This window comes from Ahaetulla prasina, chromosome 6 (assembly GCF_028640845.1).
Source record: "Ahaetulla prasina isolate Xishuangbanna chromosome 6, ASM2864084v1, whole genome shotgun sequence".
NCBI lineage: Eukaryota > Metazoa > Chordata > Lepidosauria > Squamata > Colubridae > Ahaetulla > Ahaetulla prasina.
The window spans coordinates 69,712,251-69,735,682 of record NC_080544.1 but is presented as its reverse complement, the minus strand read 5'-3'; the positions used below and the strand labels follow the sequence as shown (position 1 = coordinate 69,735,682).

At 38.9% G+C, this 23,432-nt stretch overlaps 3 protein-coding genes across 5 annotated transcripts; 1 reads left to right on the top strand and 2 right to left on the bottom strand.

The window, feature by feature from the left end:
• Positions 1–1,763: 1,763 nt before the first annotated feature.
• On the bottom strand, positions 1,764–11,347 carry SMCO1 (single-pass membrane protein with coiled-coil domains 1). Of its 3 annotated transcripts, none has more exons than XM_058188440.1 (3): positions 8,407–11,347; positions 7,265–7,402; positions 1,764–3,278 (listed from the first exon to the last, which is right to left on the bottom strand). In XM_058188440.1, exons 1-3 carry the CDS (start codon positions 8,454–8,456, stop codon positions 2,894–2,896), a joined length of 573 nt encoding a protein of 190 aa, XP_058044423.1. In that variant the 5' UTR covers positions 8,457–11,347; the 3' UTR covers positions 1,764–2,893. The 3 variants fall into 3 exon arrangements, with proteins under 3 accessions (XP_058044423.1, XP_058044424.1, XP_058044425.1); XM_058188441.1 differs by having other exon boundaries at positions 8,434–11,347; XM_058188442.1 differs by having other exon boundaries at positions 7,265–7,301; positions 8,528–8,544.
• Positions 11,348–11,540: 193 nt separating this feature from the next.
• Positions 11,541–15,141, bottom strand: WDR53 (WD repeat domain 53). Its single transcript, XM_058188437.1, has 3 exons — positions 14,704–15,141; positions 13,824–14,319; positions 11,541–12,313 (listed from the first exon to the last, which is right to left on the bottom strand). Exons 2-3 carry the CDS (start codon positions 14,304–14,306, stop codon positions 11,753–11,755), a joined length of 1,044 nt encoding a protein of 347 aa, XP_058044420.1. The 5' UTR covers positions 14,307–14,319; positions 14,704–15,141; the 3' UTR covers positions 11,541–11,752.
• Positions 15,142–15,175: 34 nt separating this feature from the next.
• On the top strand, positions 15,176–19,865 carry FBXO45 (F-box protein 45). Its single transcript, XM_058188439.1, has 4 exons — positions 15,176–15,541; positions 17,056–17,412; positions 18,053–18,199; positions 18,278–19,865. The coding sequence occupies exons 1-4, from the start codon at positions 15,269–15,271 to the stop codon at positions 18,386–18,388; spliced, it is 888 nt and encodes a 295-aa protein (XP_058044422.1). The 5' UTR covers positions 15,176–15,268; the 3' UTR covers positions 18,389–19,865.
• Positions 19,866–23,432: the final 3,567 nt, after the last annotated feature.

Sequence of the window (23,432 nt, the reverse complement as noted above, 5' to 3'; positions counted from 1 at the left end):
ATTTGGTTCTGCAACCCAACAAGACAGACACAGACTTCAGAGGAAATTAGAACTGCAGAAAAAACAATTGCTACCAACCTGCCTTCCATTGAGGACCAGAGGTGGGTTTCAGCAGGTTCTGACCAGTTCTAGAGAACTGGTAGTGGAAATTTTGAGTAGTTCAGAGAACCGGTAGTAAAAATTCTGACTGGCCCCACCCCCATCTATTCTCTGCCTCCCAAGTCCCAGCTGATCAGGAGGAAATGGGGATCTTGCAGTAACCTTACCCTGGAGTGGGGTGGGAATGAAGATTTTACAGTATCCTTCCCCTGCCATGCCCACCAAGTCACACCTACAGAACCAGTAGTAAAAAATTTTGAAACCCACCATTGTTGAGCACCTGTATACTGCAGGGGTCAAAAAGAGGGCTGTGAAAATATTTACAGATCCCTCACATCCTGGACATAAACTGTTTCAACTCCTACCCTCAAAATGACACTATAGTATAGTGACCAGATGTTCCGCTTTTGGCGGGACAGTCCCGCTTTTTAATAATCAGTCCTGCGTCCCACGGCAATTCCAAAAAGTCCCGATTTTTTTTTTGTTTCGCTCCCATTCTGAAAATGGGAGGCGGCAATGCAAGAGGAGGAGGCAGAGAAGGGGGAGTGGCAGAGAAGGGGGCGCGAGAGGGCGGAGAGATGCCGCTTGACTTCACCCGAGAGGAAGAGAAGAGCCGAGAGGAGAGCCGAGCCTGCCTGGAAGAGCAGAGAGGAGAGCTGAGCCTGCCTGGAAGAGCGGAGAAGTAGCAGCCGCTCCTCCTCCTTTAGGCAGATGACAAGATTCAGCATGCATGCGCTTTGCCATCGCTGAAATCTGGTCACTTTACACTATAGAGCACTGCACAGCAGAACTAGACACAAGAACAGCTTTTTCCCAAACGCCATCACTCTGCTAAACAAATAATTCCCTCAACACTGTCAAACTAGTTATTAAGTTTGCATTACTATTAATCTTCTCATCGTTCCCATCACCCATTTCCACTTATGACTGTATGACTGTAACTTTGTTGCTTGTATCCTTACGATTTATATTGATATTGTTTCCTGATTGCTTATTTGTAGCCTATGACTATCATTAAGTGTTAAAATTGCACCCTATGACTATCATTAAGTGTTGTTAGTGTTGTACCTTGATGGAGGGTTTTTTTTGCATACTGAAAGCATATGCACTAGCACAAATTCCTTGTGTGTCCAATCACACATGGCCAATAAAAAATTCTATTCTATTCTATTCTATTCTATTCTCATTGGTAGTACTTTTTAATAATAATCGTGACTTTAAACTTTTCAAAAATATCAGGCTCTTCTGAGTAAAAAAGTGATTTCATGCTGAGAACATTATAAATTCAGACTATGGCTTTTATCCATAAGTATATTCATTCTAAGAATTAAAAATATCTACAGGAACATGCCATGATGTATGCAAGTGTTTCAAATATGATTTTAGTTTTAAAAAGATGGCCAAGAGGTTTCAGACAAATTGACCAAAAACCAGAGGATTTTCAAGTATACCTGAATATTAGCTTGAAAATCAACATAATCCATTTTTTCTTCAGAATGCAATAATGGCAATAGAGAACAATTCAAAAAATGAAAACCCAAAAAAGATAAGAATACTAAATGTAATGTTTGAAAAATAATTATTTTATTCACTTATTGTACTGTCACTTTCAGATAAATCCTTCAGATTATATATCTTTGTCTGAATGATTTATTGAACCCAACTACAAGAAGAATTACCATTTTTATAAAGCTGAACAAATGGGATGGAGATTTCTAAAAGGAAGGTACAATTGATTGCAACAGTAAACATCAGTACTTCAGCCTGCATTTTTGTTGCTATCATCTTTTCTAAATGTTCTGAATGCTGAGATATCTTACCAAATTTTCAAGAAATTGTAAAACAATAAAAAAAAACCTATGTATGGGCTATAAACAGCTGAGGATTTTCTAACTGCCTTAGATGTTGTAGAATGCAAAATAATAATCGGGAACCTTTTTTGCAATTTAGTGTTTTCTGTTCACTGTCCATTTCCTTCTGAATTTTCAAAGCCAGATACCTATCTTCTTCCTGTTTATATCATTCATAAAGCTGCTCATCCAAAAAGATCTGCTTTTTTATATCGTTCATCTCTTCTTTTTGTACAAAAGTTTTTCTTTTGTCATTCAAATATGGATCCACTGTCAATTCAGTGGGAGATTTTTGAGATTTTCTCTTTGGACTCTCTAGTATCAGAGAGCAATTCTGATTTTTATTTCCAGTTGGATAGTTTTCCATCACCTTTGGGACACACTCCTAATTTTTCAGCCACCTATGTACCAAGTACAGACATTTGATAGTGATATTTCTGTTGTATAGACAATAATGAACGTTTGGCAGCATGCTACATCTGATAGAAACTCATACATTTGTGCCGCAAAATGTTACATGTTATTATATTATAAGTAATAGCCTAAATCCACACAAACTAGGTTTTAGGTATCAATAAATAAATAAATAAATAAATTCCACTGCTATTCAAGGAGTAGACCTATTTAACACGGGAAACAACAAAATGAAATACATGATAACTGCAGTCCACGCCTCTCCTGAAATTGAAGGATTTTAAAAGATGTTATATACAAAATGGAAATGTCTAGCACTTACATTGTGCTTTCTGGTGTTCAGACTTCACAAATATTATTTAAGTAATCTGTTGCACAGCTTTGTAAAGCAGGCCAATATTGCTTCTCCCAATTATACATAAACTGGTAAGTTTTGCATCTTTCAATCGATTTGAATTAAATATTTTCCCTTCGAGGATTTCTGGAGGAAAAGTATTGTTTCAGAATATATTTGCAGTTTAGATATATCTTCAAACTTTCTTATTTTCCACTACATTAATAGCACATAACAGACTATGATGAAGGACTTGATTATTCACCACTTTGTTTACAACAGATTGGATGTCTTGAGTATAATCTTGCCTTAGTTTATCAGGAAAGTAGTTTGCATCCTGGCTGTAGGTAATGAAAAATGTACAGAATACTTTAACATCTTTTTCCTGGAGTCCCAATATCTCCAGTGCCGATTCCCATGCTGACTTAATTCTTTTGTTCTTATCTTTCCTCCTCAGAACAGATGATAGTGTAGGCAATACTCTGGCGAGATCAGGAATACTTTCTATCACTTGAGAATGTAGGCACTGAATAGTTTCACAGATATAGCTATAGAAGAGGTTTATCTCCATAGAATTAAACCTGCATAAAGATGTTTAAAAAAATAATTTACCGTTTATATTAATAGGCACACAAATTATTTCCATTTGAGAAGCAGCCATGTTGCAAAATTCTATTTGTCTCCATTTTAAAGTAAGCACCATTAATTTAGATTAAAATGGAATTCAACCACGCATCTATAGTTCTATTAATTCAATACAATTCCCAAAATTTTGTTTCAATGCCCACATAAAATTTAAAGCAATATTTATTTAGAATATGCATGTAAAATTCAATTTTCTTTTCAAGATTTGGTTAATACTCCATAACTGAACTATTTGGAATAAACATTTCATAATGGAAACAAAGTCCTTGATGTTTTTAAGCCATTCTGTTAAGTCTTAAAGCTAGCATTATTCACACCCTTATGTATTCTATTATTATTATTATTATTATTTTATTTATCAAACTTCTATACCGCCCTTCTCCCGAAGGACTCAGGGCGGTGTACAGCCTTCATTTAAAACAATTAATATACATATTAAAATAACCATTAAAAAGCTTATTCAATAAAAGGCCAGATTAAAACCGTCGATTGACCATAAAAATACCCAATAAAATTACCATTAAAAGTTTAAAATTTAAATTTAGAATTTAAAAAGTCAGGCCAGTCCCGCTTGTATAAATAAATAAGTTTTCAGTTCCCGGCGGAAGGTCCGAAGGTCAGGCAATTGGCGTAAACCGGGGGGAAGTTCGTTCCAGAGAGTAGGTGCTCCCACAGAGAAGGACCTTCCCCTGGGGGCCGCCAGCCGACACTGCTTGGCGGATGGCACCCTGAGAAGACCCTCTCTGTGAGAGCGTACGGGTCGGTGGGAGGCATGTGGAAACAGCAGGCGGTCCCGTAAGTACCCGGGCCCTAAGCCATGGAGCGCTTTGAAGGTGGTAACCAAAACCTTGAAGCGCACCCGGAAGACCACAGGTAGCCAGTGCAGACTGCGCAGGAGTGGTGTTACCTGGGAGCAACGCAGTGCTCCCTCAATCACCCGCGCAGCTGCATTCTGGACTAACTGCAGTCTCCGGGTACACTTCAGGGGTAGCCCCATGTAGAGAGCATTGCAATAATCCAGTCGAGAAGTGACGAGAGCATGAGTGACCGTGCATAAGGCATCCCGATCAAGAAAGGGGCGCAACTGGCGGACCAGGCGAACCTGGTAAAAAGCTCTCCTGGAGATGGCCGTCAAGTGATCTTCAAACGACAGCCGTTCATCCAGGAAAATGCCCAAGTTGCGCACCCTTTCCGTTGGGGCCAGTGACTCGCCTCCAACGGTCAGCCGCGGTTGCAGCTGACTGTACCGGGATGCCGGCATCCACAGCCACTCCGTCTTGGATGGATTGAGTCTGAGTCTGTTTCTCCCCATCCAGACCCGTACGGCCTCCAAACAACGGGACAGCACTTCGACAGCTTCGCTGGGGTGGCCTGGGGTGGAAAAGTACAGCTGAGTATCATCAGCGTACAGATGATAACTCACCCCATAAGCCACGGATGACCTCGCCCAACGGCTTCATGTAGATGTTGAACAGGAGAGGCGAGAGAATCGACCCCTGCGGCACCCCACAAGTGAGGCGCCTTGCGGCCGATCTCTGCCCCCCTGTCAACACCGTCTGCGACCGGTCGGAGAGGTAGGAGGAGAACCACCGATAAACGGTGCCTCCCACTCCCAACCCCTCCAACCGGCGCAGCAGGATACCATGGTCGATGGTATCAAAAGCCGATGAGAGATCCAACAGGACCAGGGCAGAGGAGCAACCCCTATCCCTGGCCCTCCAGAGGTCATCCACCAACGTGACCAAAGCTGTCTCCGTGCTATACCCGGGCCGGAAGCCGGACTGGAACGGGTCTAGATAGACAGCTTCCTCCAGGTACTGAGGGAACTGCCGTGCCACCACACTCTCTACAACCTTCGCCACAAAGCGAAGGTTGGAGACTGGACGATAATTACCCAAAATAGCTGGGTCCAGGGAAGGCTTCTTGAGGAGCGGTCTCACCCCCTCCATCAAAGAAGCATTTATAATACCCCGGAGCCAGCCTCGTGTCACATCCTGAGTGGCCAGCACCAGCCAGGAGGGGCACGGGTCCATGTAGTGGCACGCAGCCTCCCCAGCAACCTGTCCATGTCCTCGGGAGCCACAGAATCAAACTCATCCCAAACCACATCAACAAGACGAGCCTCAGTCATCTCATCTGGATCATCGCAATCTTGGTCCAAGCTATCCCGAAGCTGAGCGATTTTATCGTTTAGATAACCGCTAAACTCCTCAGCACGTCCCTGTAAGGGGTCATCCCGTCCCCCCTGGAAGGGAACGGGTCACCCGAAACAGGGCGGCCGGGCGGTTATCTGCCGACGCAATGAGGGAGGAGGCGTAAGAACGCCTCGCCACCCTCAGTGCCACTAGGTAGGCTGGACCTCCAGGTACTCTCTAGGCGTCTTCTCCGGCGTTTCATCTCTCTCAGCTCCTCAGAGAACCAAGGAGCTAATCGAGATCTGCGCCGGGTCAGAGGCCGCAAAGGCACGACACGGTCCAAAGCCCCAGCCGTGGCCTGTTCCCAGGCCGCGACTAGTTCTTCAGTCGTGCCATGGGTAAGATCCTCAGGGAACGGCCCAAGCTCCATCTGGAACCTCTCAGGGTCCATCAGGCGCCTGGGACGGAACCAACGCATTGGTTCCGTCTCCCTGCAGTGGTGAGTAGCGGTCTGAAAGTCTAGGCGGAGGAGAAAATGATCTGACCATGACACCGGTATTGTCACTAAATCTCTTACTACCAGATCATTAAACCACTGTCCAGAGATATAAATCCGGTCCAGCGCGGATCTCCCCGTGTGAGTAGGGCCATCAGTTACTTGAATCAGGTCCAAGGCCGTCATGGAAGCCTGGAACTCCTGAACCACTGTTGATGACAAGCCAGCCGATGGCAGATTGAAATCACAGATGACCAAAAGTCTGGGGATCTCAACAGCCACCCCGGCAAGCACCTCCAGTAGCTCAGGCAGGGCTGTAGTCACGTAGCAAGGAGCCAGGTACGTGATCAACAAACCCATCTGATTCTTATGGCCCCACTTCACAAGAAGGGATTCACAGCCGGCTATCTGAGGAACAGTGGTCTCTCTCGGCTCCAGACCCTCTTTCATTACAACCGCCACCCCTCCACCCCTACCCTGGGCCCTTGGTTGATGGAATGCTCGGAAACCTGGCGGGCACAGTTCAACTAGGGGCACCCCCCCTTCTGCACCCAACCAGGTCTCCGTAATGCCCATAAAGTCCGTGGATTCCCCCTGGATAAGATCGCAAATCAGGGGGGCCTTGTTAACCACGGACCGGGCATTGCACAACGTCAACCGGAGGCCCGGGCTCTGAGGATCCTGACCTTCCGGGAACGGGAAAGACTGGGGGCGGAGCACGATCGCTTTTAAACAGCGAACACGTGCTCCCAACGAACGATACGGCCCCTTGCTTCCGCCATATCTGCCCCTCCCACTTACCGTACAGATGGAGCCAACTTCCAATTCTGGAACGTACCCCTCACCCCCCTCCCTCCGACCAGATGAAAAAACGCCGTGAACTGGGACTGGGACTGAACCAACCCTCCCCGACGGGATCTCCCCCCCTCCCGTCACTTCCCTCCCCCCCTTTAAAAAACCCTTATTAAAAAACCTATGTACAAAACCCCATAAATGCTTCTTCTAGAAGTTTTAGATTACAACACTGAGAATTTCCACTCAGTATGAGATGTCCCAGATGTTGACCATGTTTCCAAGAGAGTTTGAAGTTATAGTCCAGCACGTTGGAAGGACACAAAGTTGAAAAAAGGTACTTAAAATAATAATCTTTTTATTTGTTATTAGTCTATTAAGCCTATCAAAGTGTTGTTACATTTTTATTACTTCAAAATAACACGTTATATCATTACCAGACAGCCATTATATTACTCCCAAAGTTTTTATTAATAACCTATATTTTCATTTTTTTTACCTGTCTTCTAGCAGTGATGTCCGCATCTCATCTTGCTCTAGAACCATATTCCAAAAGTCAAATTTCTCTGATAATTTCTGAATGCCAGAATCTAATACAACACATTGTGACTTTATAGTTTGTAGCTTATTCTCAGTTCTGGTAAGATTCAAAAGCCAAAGCAAATTAGAATCAAGACCCTCCCATTCTAAAGAATGTAGAAGTTTTCAAGTTTGATTAAAAAGCTTTAATATAATAGATAATTTATACTTGAAAGACTGCAATACGAGTTTGTAACTTAGATTCTTAAGCTTCTATCCATATGGTGTCCATACATGATATTGTCATAATGCTGCATTTTACTTGCAATCTTTTCTCCATGTAAAACCAACAATCTAGTATACTTCATTGTTTCTTTAAGATTTAAAAAAAAAATACAAATAATGAAGTTTTTTTAAAAAAAAAATTAGTAACATTTTGGGAAGGTCAATTTCTTTTCAGCTTGATGTGGTAAAATGATGTCTTGGTACATTTATTTTCCTAAAATACAGTGAATAAAATTTAATCCATATTGATTTACCAGCTGTATAAACATATAGCTTATAAGTAAATCACAAGCAAATCAATTCTTTTTCTTGTTCATTATAGAAATACCGGTAACTATCCTACTCTATGGAATTGCCACAAGGTACAAACAGATTATACAATCACAAACGCACAATCTTTTCAGTTATTTATAATGTTCCATGTTTAACATTGCTGCCCTGAAATGCTAAATTACTGAGCAGCTGTCTATTTTTAAAAATCCTTCTCCAGAGTAAAGATGAAACAAGTGAAATGCTGCTAATTAGTTTATGTTTTCAATTGTTTTGGTATTTTCTGAAGAAATAAAGCAATGCATAATAATAGATTCAATTTCTATTTTAAAGTAAGCATTTTCCATCATCCATCCTGGTTCCTGATCCTTTGTAAGTCACCATTTTTTAAAAAAAGAATAATTTCAAGCACAATATTACATTTCTTTTATCTGAGACATTATGGAGATTTACAAAGCAGAACAGGTCAGAGAAAAATATTCAGAAGATATGAAATATGCAGTTCCAAGACCCTTCCCAACACAAATCTTCCCAGCAAAAGTCAATTTCCCCCCTCCCCCTTGTGACCTGTTTAATATCTTGTTCAGGACACACAGAGATAAAGGCTCTTTGGCCATCTTCAGAAATAAAAAACGCAAGTTTCAACTGTGTCTTGACTTCTGTTTTGCAAAAGCCAGCAGTGATATACCTAGTAATCCAACTGGCGCTGAAGGTCACTTTTCTCTTAAAGCTTTTTATAGCTAGGAAATCCAAATATAGAATATTAACACATACTGTACTCACAAGCACATTGTTTATTAAACTACAGCATGGTAATTACAGTATATTTTCCTTCTTAGTTTCATGCAAACATACCTTAAGTCTACAAACATCATATGGATCCATGAAAGGAGATCATAACGAATTCTATGAACTGACTCCTAACATGTCACATATAAGGATTGCTCTAATCAACCATTAATTTTAAATTCATATCAATCTATAATATAGTAACTTTATTTCTTAAATTTCTAGTGCTTTGAAACTTTTGGCAGCGCAGAAGTTGCTGAATTGTAAACCCCAGCAATACTCACTTAGTGATATGCTGGCTAGGATCTCTGGGGAATAGTTCTGCAATAATTGGAGATTAGGGTTCTTATTCCAAACAAAATCTTTTGTCTTTTTGTATCAATACCTTATCAATGGTGCTAAACATAAGCTCTTCTCATTAGGCTATTTTTTAATATTGTATTAAGATCTAATGAATCTAGATCTGGATCTTAACAGTGGTGCTTAAAAAGTTTTTTTATCCTTTCAAGTTTTCAATATTTCTGCATAAATATCACCTAAAAATGATTGTTTTCCAATCAAGCCCTAAAACTAGATGAAGAGCACCCAATTAAACAAATGGGTCATTTGTTTCATAGGTCTCATCCAATGCATATATTGTAAGCCCAACCTGCCTGCACAAAATGCAGCAATTCAAACATTGCTGGACTCAATTTCCAACGTAAGCTAATAGTAAGGGATTCTCTGAAAGATGTAGCTCAGCAACATTTTATCCATGTAAAACATACTTTAGTAGGAGATGGAAAAACAGCACAATACAAAAATAATAATTATATATGGTCACATCTTGGATATTTAGTATGTACTATACCTAGTATTTGTAATATTGTATTAAATTGACTGTTTTCATTAGTTACCTGCTTCAAATAATACAAATGTTGTTTACTTGTTGGTAGAGGAATCAGACAACCAAACTATGTTCCCAGGAATAGGAAAACGGAATCCCTACATCGCATTACAAAATTTGCTAAGGATTATGCTAGAATATATTTTCAAAGGTTTTTTCATTATGTATTTTTCCTTTTTTTAAATTATTTGTTCACTTACCGGTATTTTCAGTTTGCACAGATAATTTTAATTCTTAGCATTGTATATGTTCTAAGCATTTATGAGCAGGGGAAGCAACCATTCCTTAGAGGCAGGAAATGTTTAAAATAAAACAACTAAAGTCTTCCTCAAAATTATCATGTGATGGTTAATATTTATTTTCACATAAATACTACTTAAAACACATGCTAGTTTTCAGGGCTATGTCTTAACAAAATAATTTACAAAAGGTTAATTTCTTATGGATGTATAGTTCCTCCCACATTCAGCAAGATATTCAGGCTGGCTTTGGAATTTTTATCCACCTATTGTCCTTCCCAAGGATCTGGAATAGGCAGATGTGGATGTGTTATGCTATTAGAGAAATCATCACAGAATGTAAGCTGTTCTGAGTAGACCTGCTTTTTGCAATTGACTGATGGTGAATTTGTCAATATCAATTGTGTTCAAGTGGCATTCCAGTTGTTTTGGGATTGCACCAATGGCGCCTACTCTGTGTGTGTGTGTGTGTGTGTGTGTGTGTGTGTGTGTGTAATTGAATTCTTATAAATAAAATATAGTTTTCTACTTTATAAATTGTTTAAGAAAAAATACACTTCATTTCATTGTTTTTCTTCAAACAATAACAATTCCCTATATATACCAGAGATATAAAGTTGTTGAGCATTAATGATCCTGAATAGACCAGATGTCAGCTATTAGTATAGCAAAGCAAATATCAGATCCCATAAACTACACTTTTTGATAAAAACAAATTGTCAACATTTAAAACAGCCAGGTTCCATGAATGCTGCAATAGAAGCCTTATTCTGGACTGAATAACCCACGACTGCCTGAATTTGCTGCTGAACCTCCAAAACACTAATGGGAGATATTTACAGAATTTGTTCAGATCCTTCATTTATCGCCTCAGTTTTTATTTCTTAACCAAAAGAATGAAGTGAAGAACAAAAAGATGATTAGGGACCTGGAGGGTAAAACATATAAAGAACAGTTGTAGGAATTGGTTATGGCTAGTCTAATGAAGAGGGATGCGGTGGCTTAGTGGGTAAGACGCTGAGCTTGTTGATCAAAAGGTCGGCAGTTCCGCAGTTCAAATCCCTAGTGCCACGTAATGGGATGAGCTCCCCTTACTTGTCCCAGCTTCTGCCAACCTAGCAGTTCGAAAGCACGTAAAAAATGCAAGTAGAAAAATAGGGACTACTTTTGGTGGGAAGGTAACAGCGTTCTGTGCACCTTTGGTGTTGAGTCATGCCGGCCACATGACCACGGAGATGTCTTCGGACAGCACTGGCTCTTCGGCTTTGAAACGGAGATGAGCACCGCCCCTATAGTCGGGAACGACTAGCATGTATGTGTGAGGGGAACCTTTACCTTTACCTTTAGTCTAATGAAAAGAAGGGCTAGGGGGTGACATGATAGCAGTGTTTAAATATCTGAGAGGCTGCCACAAAGAGGAAGTTGATCTATTTTCCAAAGCACTAGAAGGCAAGACAAGAAACATGAATGGAAGCTAATCAAGGAGACAAGCAACCTAGAACTAAGGAGAAATTTCCTAACAGTGAGAACTATTACCCAATAGAACAGCTTCAGAAGTTGTGGGTGTTTCAACACAGAAGGCTTTTAAGAAGAGACTGGACAGCCACTTGTTTGACATGTATAGGGTTTTCTGCTTGAACAAGGGGTTGGAATAAAAGACCTCCAAGGTCCCTTTCAACTCTGTTATTCTGTTATTTTAATAGTCTATTTCCGCCAGTAGAATTTATAAAAATATATATTAAAACAGACAAGTCTCTATTTTTCTTTTGTTTTAAAACCCAGTTATTTATTCACATATTTATAAATTTTATTGCAAGCTTACCAGTAAGGTCACACCAATTAGTTATTCCAAAAGTGGTACTATATATGAACTACCAAAATAATTTTTAGCAGCACATAGAATTGGCTTATATATGGGAGGTAGTAGGAATAATGCATCAGAAAATTAGTAGATTTAATTGCACCAGAGATTGACTGCCTACCTAAATATATGAAGAGTTCAAGAAATAGGATACACGGATATAGCGTTACTTGGGTCAGCAACAAATATTCTATTAGAACCATTAATTGACATATATGAAATCCAGTTCACTTTCTTTCCATGTTCAATGGTCAGTTTGGGTGAAATGGCTAGGCAATCATTTGTGTATTCTGGGTTCATTTTGTCAGCTTTCTTCTTTCTTTTTTTCTTTTTGTGAATTGCCTTGTTTGGACTTTTCAATTTTTCAATTTCACTGCTAACATCCCACAACAATACTTTTTCATCATTTCCCCCTGTAATAAAGCAATACATTTCTGGCAGAAAGAAAATCTGTGACACTCCTAATGAATGACCTTTAAAGGCTACTTGCTCTTCAAATTTGGCCCCTGTTACTCGAAAAATTCTGATTTTACCATCTTCAGCTCCACAGCCAAAGACATTGCCACAAGTAGAAACAGACAATGAATGAAGCAATGGTGGGTTACAGATCTGGCAAATCCCTTGCTCAGCTGGTTGTTGTTCTTCTTGCAAGTTCATAATCCATTGTGGGCGAGTTTTTTGCAAGTTCCACATTATAATCTGTAAACAAAATAAATAATAATAATGATTAAGATTTCTTAATTCAGAAGTCATGTAAATGTAAACTTTCATTTATATTATGTTTCCCACAATACAAAAGTGATGCAGCTCACATAAATTATGCTTTATGTTATAGATCAAAAGCATCTGTTGACTTAAATTATATCTAATATAGAATTACTATCATTTCATTATTTTTGAATTTATAAACTGCTTCAATCTCAGGGACTTTTTTTAAAAATATTAATTTTATACCAAAATATATTTTTACTGTATTTACTACAAGTCTTATATCTGCCAAGTTGATCAAGCTATTTTATGCTGAAATTATAGGTTTCTAGCACAGCAATTACACCTAAGCTATGAAAATGTTTAAAACCCCTGGGACAGAGACTTGTAGTTGCTGCTTTTCAGGAGTACCTATGTGTTACACCAGAAATTAGGTTGGCTTCTATAGTTTTGTTGTGAAAATTTTATTTTAAAGGGCTTATGATAATTGGAAGATTTCTTGGTAGTATAATTTATTTTGGGTTTTATGGTTGTATTGTCTTCTCTTAATTGTTGTAATCACCAAAAGTTTCTTCAATTGAGATAGGTGCAATTATGATAAATGAAAATTAAACTGCTATTCTGTAGAACTCAGTCTTGTATAATATATTATTTAGAAAGCCAAATATGTAAAAACTATTTTTATTACAGACACAAGTACTATGGTAAAAAAATAAGTATTAACTGCATAATTTTTACATCATTACAGATGGTTCTTGATAAGATCTAATCTAAATCTAATTCTAACTTAGTTGATTTTTATTTATTCATTCATTTGGAGTTTTCCATTCTCTGCACTCTGCAGAAATCTGTATCTGTTCCAAAGGATAAAGCCAAAAGTAATCTCATCTGGCAACAATGTCTGTTTTGTTGGCAATAATTTATCATTGTGCATAAATCCTTTTCTATCTTCTGCATCAATCAAAGCAAGGTTTCAGTGGAGAAACAATGCTGATATCACACTAACTACTTCTGCATTAGATTTAATTGTGCTGATGTTGAGATTCTGAGCAAGTTAACTTTCAAAGGATTTTTTAAAATCTGATTCAGTTGTCCTATTCTATACCTCTATAGAAAACAATCCATTTTTGAACAATTATAGCAATTTTTATATATAAAATCTATCTTGATTGGTAGATGCAACCACACAGCCAACCAACCTGCTTACAGCAACACTCCCCACCTCCCCACCAGTATTTATAGAGACGGCTGCTCCGAACACATTTTGCTTGCACAAGCATGAAGCCGAAAGCATCAGTCTGAAGGTGATGAGTGAGACCTTGTCAAAACGTCGCCAAGATACTCTCAACCTTACACGGGAAAAGACTCGAATATGCCAAGACCTACATACCTATACCCGTGAAAACCTATGAAAACAAACATATATATAAATAATATCTTTGTACACATATAAACCTATCAAATAAGTGATATATAGTAGCTTTCAACTACTGCTGATCACCTTCATATCCAGGCCACATGAAAGAAGGCTTTGTGGCCTCTGGGGTCGAAATGCAGTAGATGCACAAATATTTGAATGTCGTTGCAGGCAGCGACTCAACTTCTTGCTTTGTAAGTCAATTATCTTTATGGCTCCAGAATCATCTGCAGCAGCCAAGAAGCTGTCTGTTTCATTTATTGAAAGGCAACTGATCTCTTCCTCATTTACATGGAAACATTCAACTGGCTCCTTGAGACACCTAGTATCCAGCATGCTAATAATTTCCCCATGAGAAGCATAGAGTCTTCTAGAACAAGTGGGAGAAAATATAACGCTAGTGACATCATCTGCTTCTTGAAGTCGTACACATTCCAGTGGATTTCCTTCAGCATTCCAAATTGTGAGCTCCCCTCCTTCTGCTCCTGAAGCCAATTGACCGTCTCTGCTCACATTTAAGCTTAGTACTGAAGAAGAATGTCCATTGGTCCACTTCTTTGCCATCATATCTCAAAGCACACTGAAAAAAAAATTGATCTGCAGGGTAACATTTTGTTTTGATATATTGAGGAATCAAAAGGTGACTGTATTGTGCTCTTTTTAGATTAACTTACTCAAGTAAAGCACCTACAGGTTTAAACACTTAAACCCATCTAAATCCCAGTATATTGACCCTTAAATATAATGCCCTTGCAATCACAATCTATCAATTGATTTAGGACACTAATATTTTACAATGTAAACTTAATCCTTAGGCACAATGTATACGGTAATGTGTATAAACACAATGCCTGTTTGAGATAGGCCATTGCATAAATACATATAGTCTTCCAAATAAGTGTATAACAAATCAGCGACCTTAACCCAGCCACCACTTTCCTATTTCACTCGATACTTGCATTACCTCAAAGCAAAGAGCCAATTTTTCCCGATCCCAAACTCTCTTCCGGCAAAGAAAAACTGCTGCGTCCGTTTAGCATTCTCCCTTGACAGGTGAAGTTTTTGCGCATGCGTTTACGGCAGCATCCGCTTTCTCATGCTCAGCAGTGCCCTCAACCAAAATGGCCGGCTCACGTTCAAGGCCCTGCCCCGTACCGCATGACATTAAAATAAAATCAGTAAAAGGCGCGTTGTCCGAGAAGCCAGCTTCAACAGAGCTCCCTAGATTGTTCTGGCCTCTGCCGTGCTCGGAAATGTAGGATCAGGAGCAGTAGTGCCTGACGCCTCGGTACTACAAGCTCCGTGTCAAACAAAAGCGTTCATTTCCGCCTCTCCTTGCCGGCAACAGGCGAGGAGTTCGTTGGCAGGGTAGCACCTCCTACTTTTGCAGCCGACGGCGCGCGCCGGATTGGCTCCCTGGTTAGCGGGTAGGCTCGCGGTTTCTAGCCGCCTTCGCCTGGGCCGGGCCGGTCGGTTTGGAAGGCGTGCGCGCGCAGAACGCGAAGGCCGGTGGTCAATCGCCTAAGGCTATGGCGGCAGCGGCGGCTGCCGGCAGCGGCGGCGCGCCGAACTCAGCCGCCGCTGCGGGGGGTTGGCGGCTTCCCGGTAGGGTCCTCGAGTTCGTCTTCTCCTACTTGGACCTCCGGGAGCTCCGGAGCTGCGCGTTGGTGTGTAAGCTGTGGTACCGCGTTTTGCACGGCGACGAGAACAGCGAGGTGTGGCGCAGCCTGGCGGCTCGCAGCCTCGCCGAGGAGGCGCTACGCACCGATATCCTCTGCAACGTGCCCACCTACAAGGGCAAGGTCAGGCGAGCCTGTAGGGCGACGCTTCAGTGCGCTCCGTTCCGTGTTCGTGCGCAGGCACACTGAAGGTGGGGAAAGGAGGTGGGGGTGGGGGTGTGAGTGGCCGCAGGGGCAGCTTCTCTTACCAGTCCGCTCTCTTGTCAAGTCCGGTGCAGATTCCCGGCTCCATTTCTAGCCTTTGGGATGCTGAGGATGGGGGTTAAGCATGGGAGACCAACGCGCCTCGGTTGTTTGGGTGGGGAGGACTAAGCCCATGGGACTGTTGGTAAGGCAGGAGAGGAGATTCCCTCGCTTGCTCAGAGATACTCCGATAGGCTGCTTTGTTCAACCCCGAGAGTGGCCCCGGATTCCAGAGTTGCCATATATACTTTCACCCGCTTTGGTTTTTGCTGAGCGTTGCATCGCAGTAGTGGGGTAACCGTTCCTCACCCACATGTTGTGGAGATGTGGCCTAGGTGTCTTTTGTATTAGACACAGTGGCGCTGCCTTCAGCTTAGGCAGCAAATTCCACCGGACCGAAGCAGGAGGAGTTTATGGAAAAACTGGAACTTTGAGCCCTTTCTCCTCTGTGCTCCCCCAGCTTTGTGAGAATTTGTCATTTTAAACCCTTTGTAGCTTTGCTTCTTATTTTCTTTCATAAGTCCTATACCTTTATGACTTTATGCACGTAGGTCTTTCGTAGGTCATATACCTGCAAAAAGATATTGCCTCCTTTTAATATTATATAAACCACTTTGGCAAGCTGTTTCTGAAGAAAAATGTTGTAAATAATTAAAATAAATGTACTGTTGTAAAGAATAATAGGAAAATGAGCCAGATACTGCCTCATATGGAAAAGTCATCCACTAGCAGAACTGGAAAGGAGAGCCACTGGAAAAAAAAACACGATACCTATTCTCTCCTTTTTCTGCTTAACTCTTTCTGAAAGGCTGAGTCAGGCTCCTGCGCCTCTTCATCCAGTTAGACTGAGGATGTGGAATTGTGACACATACTGAATTTTGTTTTATTGTCTTTTACAGAGTAGTTGTGGAGTAAAACACATCTTTAAGTTTTCCACACTTCACTGAGAACAAATTGATGCACGTGTTCTGGTGCTGATGAATTTTTAGTTACTCTCCTCTCAGAGTGACACTGCAAACTTACAAGTGGCTCATTACAATGTGATATTTAAAATCTATTTCTAATGTAGTCTGCATTGATTAGGCTATTTGTGCTAATGCTGCATATGTAGCAAACACGAAATACAACATTGTCACCAACCAATAAATGTTTCAACAATTTAGTCTTTTTTGTGTGGAGTTTCTAATTACTTATCTCATTCACATTTGTGGTTCAGAATGTTTTCTCTTTCTTGTGACCATAGTTTTGAAGTGTTAAGTCTTGGTCTCTATTGCAGTGATATAAAAATAAAATATTTATTCAAGAATGAATATAAGCATTTGAATAATTAACAGTCTTACTTAGTTTAAAAGATCTTCTCAACTCCCCTTTATTTTTTTAAACTTTTTTTTTAGGTACGTGCCTTTCAGCATGCTTTCAGCACCAATGATTGTTCTAGAAATGTTTATATTAAGAAGAATGGATTTACTTTGCACCGGAATCCCATTGCTCAGAGTACCGATGGAGCAAGGACCAAGATTGGCTTCAGTGAAGGCCGTCATGCTTGGGAAGTCTGGTGGGAAGGTCCTCTTGGTACAGTGGCAGTGATTGGAATTGCTACAAAAAGAGCTCCCATGCAGTGTCAAGGTTATGTAGCCCTCCTCGGGAGTGATGACCAGAGCTGGGGCTGGAATTTAGTGGACAATAATTTATTACATAATGGAGAAGTCAATGGCAGTTTTCCACAGTGCAACAATGCCCCAAAATATCAAGTAAGTGAAATCCGATGTTTTTTTTTCAGTTATTATTTCTTCTGCAATTAACTTCATTTTTCCTATTCTGTCATGCTTTATTCCATATTTTCACATGCTCCATTCCCTTGCATGCTGAAGATCTACTTTAAGGGATATCTTAACTTTGGAAAAGATTCAGAAGGTCTGTGTAGACATAGAAAGAGGCAAAAAGAATCCTTTCCCCTGACAAGCATTGCTTGCACAACAGAAATGCATTGTTGGTTGCAAATTGGAAGCCACCCAGAGTTGATTAGAAGATGAGCAGCTATCTTGTTAAATAAATATAAATGAACAAAAATAAAAATAATTCTTAATAAACCAAAAGTTTTGCTGAAATTTTGATGAGCTAAGCTTTCAGGAAGTCTTAGGTAGTGTTTTGAATGAATTTTGTTTTTACTTAAAAAAATTGAATATGTATATATTTCAGTCCCTCTTGTTCAGTGAAATTTATTCTAAAAACATCTGTAGTTAAGCCAGTGTAATCATTTAAAGTACCATGTAGTACATAAAAACTACGTATGTTCAAAGTACCTATCTGTATTTATGTTGTTTATTTTTGTTGTTGTTTTTCCTCTAGACATTTGCTATCTCTCTCAATCTTTCCTTTTTTTGTTTACAGATAGGTGAGAGAATTCGTGTTATCCTGGATATGGAAGACAAGACCTTGGCTTTTGAGAGAGGCTATGAGTTCTTAGGAGTTGCATTTCGAGGACTGCCAAAGACATGTCTGTATCCAGCAGTGTCTGCTGTATATGGCAACACTGAGGTGACGTTAGTTTATCTAGGAAAACCTTTAGATGGATGATATTTTTGTGTTGTTTTTACTTTGTTTTTGTTTTTTTAGCAAGAACATGAAAATCAAGTTGACAACGTGGAGAAACCTGCATATTGGTTAACAGGACAGCATGAGGAAACTACATGGATGTGTGCTCAAGAAACCAAAACTTGTGATTAAAAAGACCAACTGTTAACGGAGTGCACTGACATTTCCTTTTTCTGCCGGACCAGAAAAATTCCTCGGGGGGTTTACAGTTAAACAGGCAGTTAACCACAAGCATGTTGCATTGGATTTTGTACCAAGAGTGGCAATATGGAATCCTGTATATACGTAAGGAATTGTTTAATAGAAGTAATTGAGGAAGTTATCTAATATGTGAGAGTAACGTGTTCTGTAGAAAAGGTTTCCATTTTGAAAGCAATTTGTTCTTTTCCAACCTTTAATCCAGTGTGTTTTACCAAAGGTAATAAACTTGGATTTTATTTAATATATTTTGGTTGTGCTTGGAAGCACTGATTCTGGAGATCAGTTTTCCAGAGCTATATTGTGCAGCTATACTGAAATGTATTTTAAAAATTGTTTGTATAGAAACTAAAAATCGAATGAAAGAAAGGTTTGCTAACCAGTATGTAATTTCTCAAATGGATAAACCACTACATGTCAAACGTCAATCTTTGTCTAGGAATTGGACAAAATATATATAAGTGCATTTCTGTTTTGTTGTGCCACATCTCTTTTGGCAAAAGGAGCAATGTATGCTTATTAAATAATGGTTGAGATTGATCAATAGAATAGTATATATGTGGAAGGATAAAATTTATTTCTAATGTATTTTGAAAAATTAGGTTTCCAAAGTATTTCCAAATAGTGGTCATTTCAAAATATTCAATTCCTTAAATTAAATTAAATCAGTTGAAATTTAAACAGGAATTCCATCCCTGACACACACGAGTATGGTGGGTTTAATTTTGTTAACATTTATTACAAAGGCTGAAAAGAATTTGTAAAAAGTTAATGAATTGTATGTGGTGAAAGTACTTGTGGATAATAGAATGGTTGTCCTTTCTCACAATAGTTTTTTCCCAGATTATCCTAGATCTTTGCCATTCCCTGGTATCCATTGCCTGCACAATATATCCTTTAACTTTGTAATTCCACAGGCCAGCTGTTGGTACTAAATGTTATTTTGTTTATAAATCTATTTATTTAAAGATATTGATAAAACACTTTCAGTGCAATCCTATGCATATTTCTTTCAAAAGCATATCAGATGATATTCAAACAGTTTTTTCCACATATGCATAGAATTGTGTCATTTGGGAGTAAATAAATATTGTTTACATTATTTTCTACATAATCTGAAATACGTGGTCTTGCAGACACCAGATAATTCCTTAAATATGTAAAAGAAAAACGTTAAAGATATTTTTTTATTTTTGTTCAAGCCAAGAAAGGCTGATTGAGTTCTATGAGTGCTGCTAAATACAAGTTTTATATATTTTTTAAAAGGCTTCTAACCTATGGCTGGAAAGTACATTTACTCCACGAAAGTTTGGAATGGTAGTATTTAAGCCAGCCTCTGATCCCCAATACTTGGCAGTAGCTATAGACATGTTTGTCTTTTTCATTTCTATTGTTTTTCTTGGCTTCACCAGCTTGCTATCTATCCTTCACCTTGGCAAATAAAGCTCTGTGACAAAAAGAAGTTGGTTAATTGTTCTGGAATATGTCTCTGTAGCCTTTTTTTTATAAAGGCACAAGACATTGACAGTGATAGCATTAGGCTAATTAAGAAGAGACTCCCCATTATAAATATTGGCAATTTAAGAAAACCAGAAAATTAAATTTTGAAGAAAGGAGAAAGACTTTACTAAGATAATTCAGTGTTTGCATGTTCCGTGCTATTTGGGTTTGGCTCTCTTCTGGATTTATTCATTCATGCTCAGATACCACTAAGCTGTGTTTGAAAGCAGCATGTGTGGATTGATGTTCTTAAAATGTTTGTTCTATATATATAGTATTTCACTGAATAGAACAAGTTCATTCCTGGCATGTTTCTACAGCAAAGTCAGAACAAGGCTATGAAATGCCTTTTAACATGTGGTACTAAGAAGTCATGAATAAAGTGGGAATAATATGAGATTTCAGGAAAGTTTATTTATACAATGCTGTAAAATGCATCACTACGGTAAGTAAAACTCTGGCATGGGCTGATATAAAAGTAAAACTTTCATTAAGTTAACTGTCTGTGCAATCTTGGATAGATTTTTTTTCTGTTCTTCTATACAAAGAATAATCTATCCTGTGTAAGATTTCAGGGGATGTGCAAAATTCCTAAATTTGGTAACATTTGAATGCCAGAATGATCTATTCCCTCCAGATTGTGTCCTTTTGGAGGTGTTAAAGTTCTCTGGAACTTTCTATTCCAAATCTTTGAGTTTTGCAGATTCTTAGAAGAAATTTCTTCCCTGTTAATATAGGATGCCTTTCCTTCTTTCTAATACATGTTGCATAACCCTTTTGCAAATTGTTGCCATCTGTCTCAAGGAATTATTAATCAACCTATGTATATAGAATTCTTATAACTTATTACCTGAAGACCAATTTCAAGCTGTACAAAATACTGAAATAAATTGCTAAAATATGTAAAATACTTTTGTGTATTGTCTTTTATAGTTGAATAGATGAATATACCAAGTCCATGATGTTTGGTATATTATGTATTTATTAGATTTTTATCCTGCTTTTATTACATATAAGTAACTCAAAACTTGCATGCTTTATCTGTACAGATAAAGTACAGATAAACTACTTTGAGTTAAGACCACAACTGAGACAAGAATTTCGCTTGCTAAGCAAGGAGATTGTTTAGTGAGTCATGCTCAAATTTATGACCTTTTTGCCATGGTTGTTATGTGAATCATTGCAGTTAATTGAATTGTGGTTGTTAGTTGAATCTGGTTCCCCTCATTGACTTCGATTGTTGGAAGCCATCTTGAAAGGTTGCAAACAGCTATCTTGTGACACTGGGAGACTGCAACTGTCATAAATACATCCTGGGTTGCCAAGTGCCCAAATTTTAATTAAATGACAGTGGGGAAGCTGTGACAGTTGTAAATATGAAGAATGACTGAGTGCTACTGTAACTTTGAATGGTCACTAAACAAATGGTTGTAAATCATGGACTATCTGCACCTGTTTTGCTACAGAGACTCAGCTAGACCAGGGTTGTCAAACTGGATTTCTTAGAGAGCTGGATCAGCATTGTAATTTTTTTCTGCAGGCCAGCTGGAGGGGAGGTGGGGGACACAGTCTGGATGGCCTCCTGCAGCACTTTGCAGACCAAAACGGGGGACATCCCATTTTGGCTGCCAGAAGCACCGCAGGCCAGTCCTTTGCTATTTCCAGGCCAGCCCCGTGGGCCAGATTTAGGGACCCCGTGGGCTGGATCTGGCCCGCGGGCCTTGAGTTTGACACCCCTAAGGCTAGACAGTGTCACTTGCTAAAGCTGCATAAGCAGATGCATTCATGAATTCTTAGTTATTACTGATACTGATTTCATATGTTGCCTTATCCACTTATGCTTTTGATCTGTTTCATAAGGCCCACAAAATTGGCTACCCAAAAATGATTTGTGCATGGATGATTTGATAAAGGTGTGGGTAATCTTTTTTCAGTCTGGAAACTATGATAACCCATAGGGGAGTGGGTGTTGACACTGACAAATGAAGTAGGCGGTATTGAAAATTTCAGACATATTTTTTAATGACAGGATTGGGATTTTGGGGGGTATTTTAAAAATTTTATGACGGCTTTGCATTGCTTAAGGCACCTATTTTGTCTGAAACTCATGCCCATTTTCTGGAGATACAATCTGTGCACAGGTTGCCCATCCTGATCTAAAATAATATTGTTTCATTAGTAAAAATAAATGACAGTAAATGTAATTCATCTGGGAACTGTTCTGTTTTTGGAATACCTGTACAATATTCCAAATAGAATAAAAATATTATATAAAACACATTAATAAAATTAAAATGTTGCCCAAGTAACATTCTAACATTCTTCAGTTGATGGTACAAGTTAGAAAAATACTTTAAAAAGTGAGTGCAGAATGTAGGTTGGCAGAGGCTTTTTCGATTAGTGAAAGATGTATCAGCTTAATAGAAAGACTGCTTACTCTCAGTATGCTAAGATTGTTTATTTGAAAATAAATTAAGCAATGATCTTTCATCAAAGAAAACTGAATAGACTATTTATGAAGCTTTGGAATCTGAGAAAGTAACAATACAAAGATAGAAACTAGCTATCAAACAAGATTTTATTAAAATTGTGATCCTTTGTATGCTGCTAAGAGAATAATTGTTTGTAACATCTCTCTACACTCAAATTGCTTTTTTTCTGATCTGAATACTGTGGAGAAGTCCCCGTAAATTTCTAACAGCAGGGGACAGCAGCATATCACAGAAAAGCCAACACAAGTCACAAATATAGAACAATATAGTATAGGTACAATCTTCTAGCAAATTTTTAACGGAGAAATGGTTAAAAACAAAGCTTGTGCCAAATGTACTTAATATCACCAATTTTGAAATAAAAAGTTCTGTACTCTTCCAAAATGATTCAGAAGTACTTCAGACTTTTTAGATGAACAAGCACAGGATCTTTTCGATACAAGGATCCTAAGTGTGAGGATAAGTAATTCAAAAGTTTTTTTACTATAACTTTTTTTTAAACTTACAATATTAGATCAAAATAAACTTCATTAAATAAAACATTCCACTAATACCTTAATTAACAAATATAATCTGCTTCCAGACAGGACTTAATCAGTACCTAAATACCCTGTTTCCCTCAAAATAAGACATCCCCTGATAATAAGTCCAATTGGGCTTTTGAATGCATGGTAATAAGGCCAAGCGCTTATTTCAGGGTTCAAAAAAATATAAGACAGGGTCTTATCTTCGTGGAAACACCGTATTACCTCTGGAAAAATAGTCTTCACAACCTTCCAGAAGGCAATCACCATGGGGGCCAGCCTAACTTCTAAATCATATCAAATCAAACCTTTATTGTCAATGCACAACATGTGTACAATGAAATTGAATAAAGGGAGAGTGTTCCTTAGTAAAATAGCCATGATTGAAAAATAAGCATTTTCTGGCTCTCATCTTCCACCAAGAGAGATAACTTCGTTTTTTGGGGGAGGAGGAATAACAAA

Excerpts from the sequence above, each read along its gene's own strand:
- SMCO1 (XM_058188440.1), bottom strand. The coding sequence starts at position 8,456 with ATGGCCAAAGAGCCTTTATCTCTGTGTGTCCTGAACAAGATATTAAAC. Across the intron at positions 7,403-8,406 it reads CTGAACAAGATATTAAACAG|AACTGAGAATAAGCTACAAA; the intron begins GTCACAAGGGGG and ends GAATCTTACCAG. Across the intron at positions 3,279-7,264 it reads ACATCACTGCTAGAAGACAG|GTTTAATTCTATGGAGATAA; the intron begins GTAAAAAAAATG and ends ATCTTTATGCAG.
- WDR53 (XM_058188437.1), bottom strand. The coding sequence starts at position 14,306 with ATGATGGCAAAGAAGTGGACCAATGGACATTCTTCTTCAGTACTAAGC. Across the intron at positions 12,314-13,823 it reads CATGTGGCCTGGATATGAAG|ATTATAATGTGGAACTTGCA; the intron begins GTGATCAGCAGT and ends TTTTGTTTACAG.
- FBXO45 (XM_058188439.1), top strand. The coding sequence starts at position 15,269 with ATGGCGGCAGCGGCGGCTGCCGGCAGCGGCGGCGCGCCGAACTCAGCC. Across the intron at positions 17,413-18,052 it reads ACAATGCCCCAAAATATCAA|ATAGGTGAGAGAATTCGTGT; the intron begins GTAAGTGAAATC and ends TTTTGTTTACAG. Across the intron at positions 18,200-18,277 it reads CTGTATATGGCAACACTGAG|CAAGAACATGAAAATCAAGT; the intron begins GTGACGTTAGTT and ends TTGTTTTTTTAG.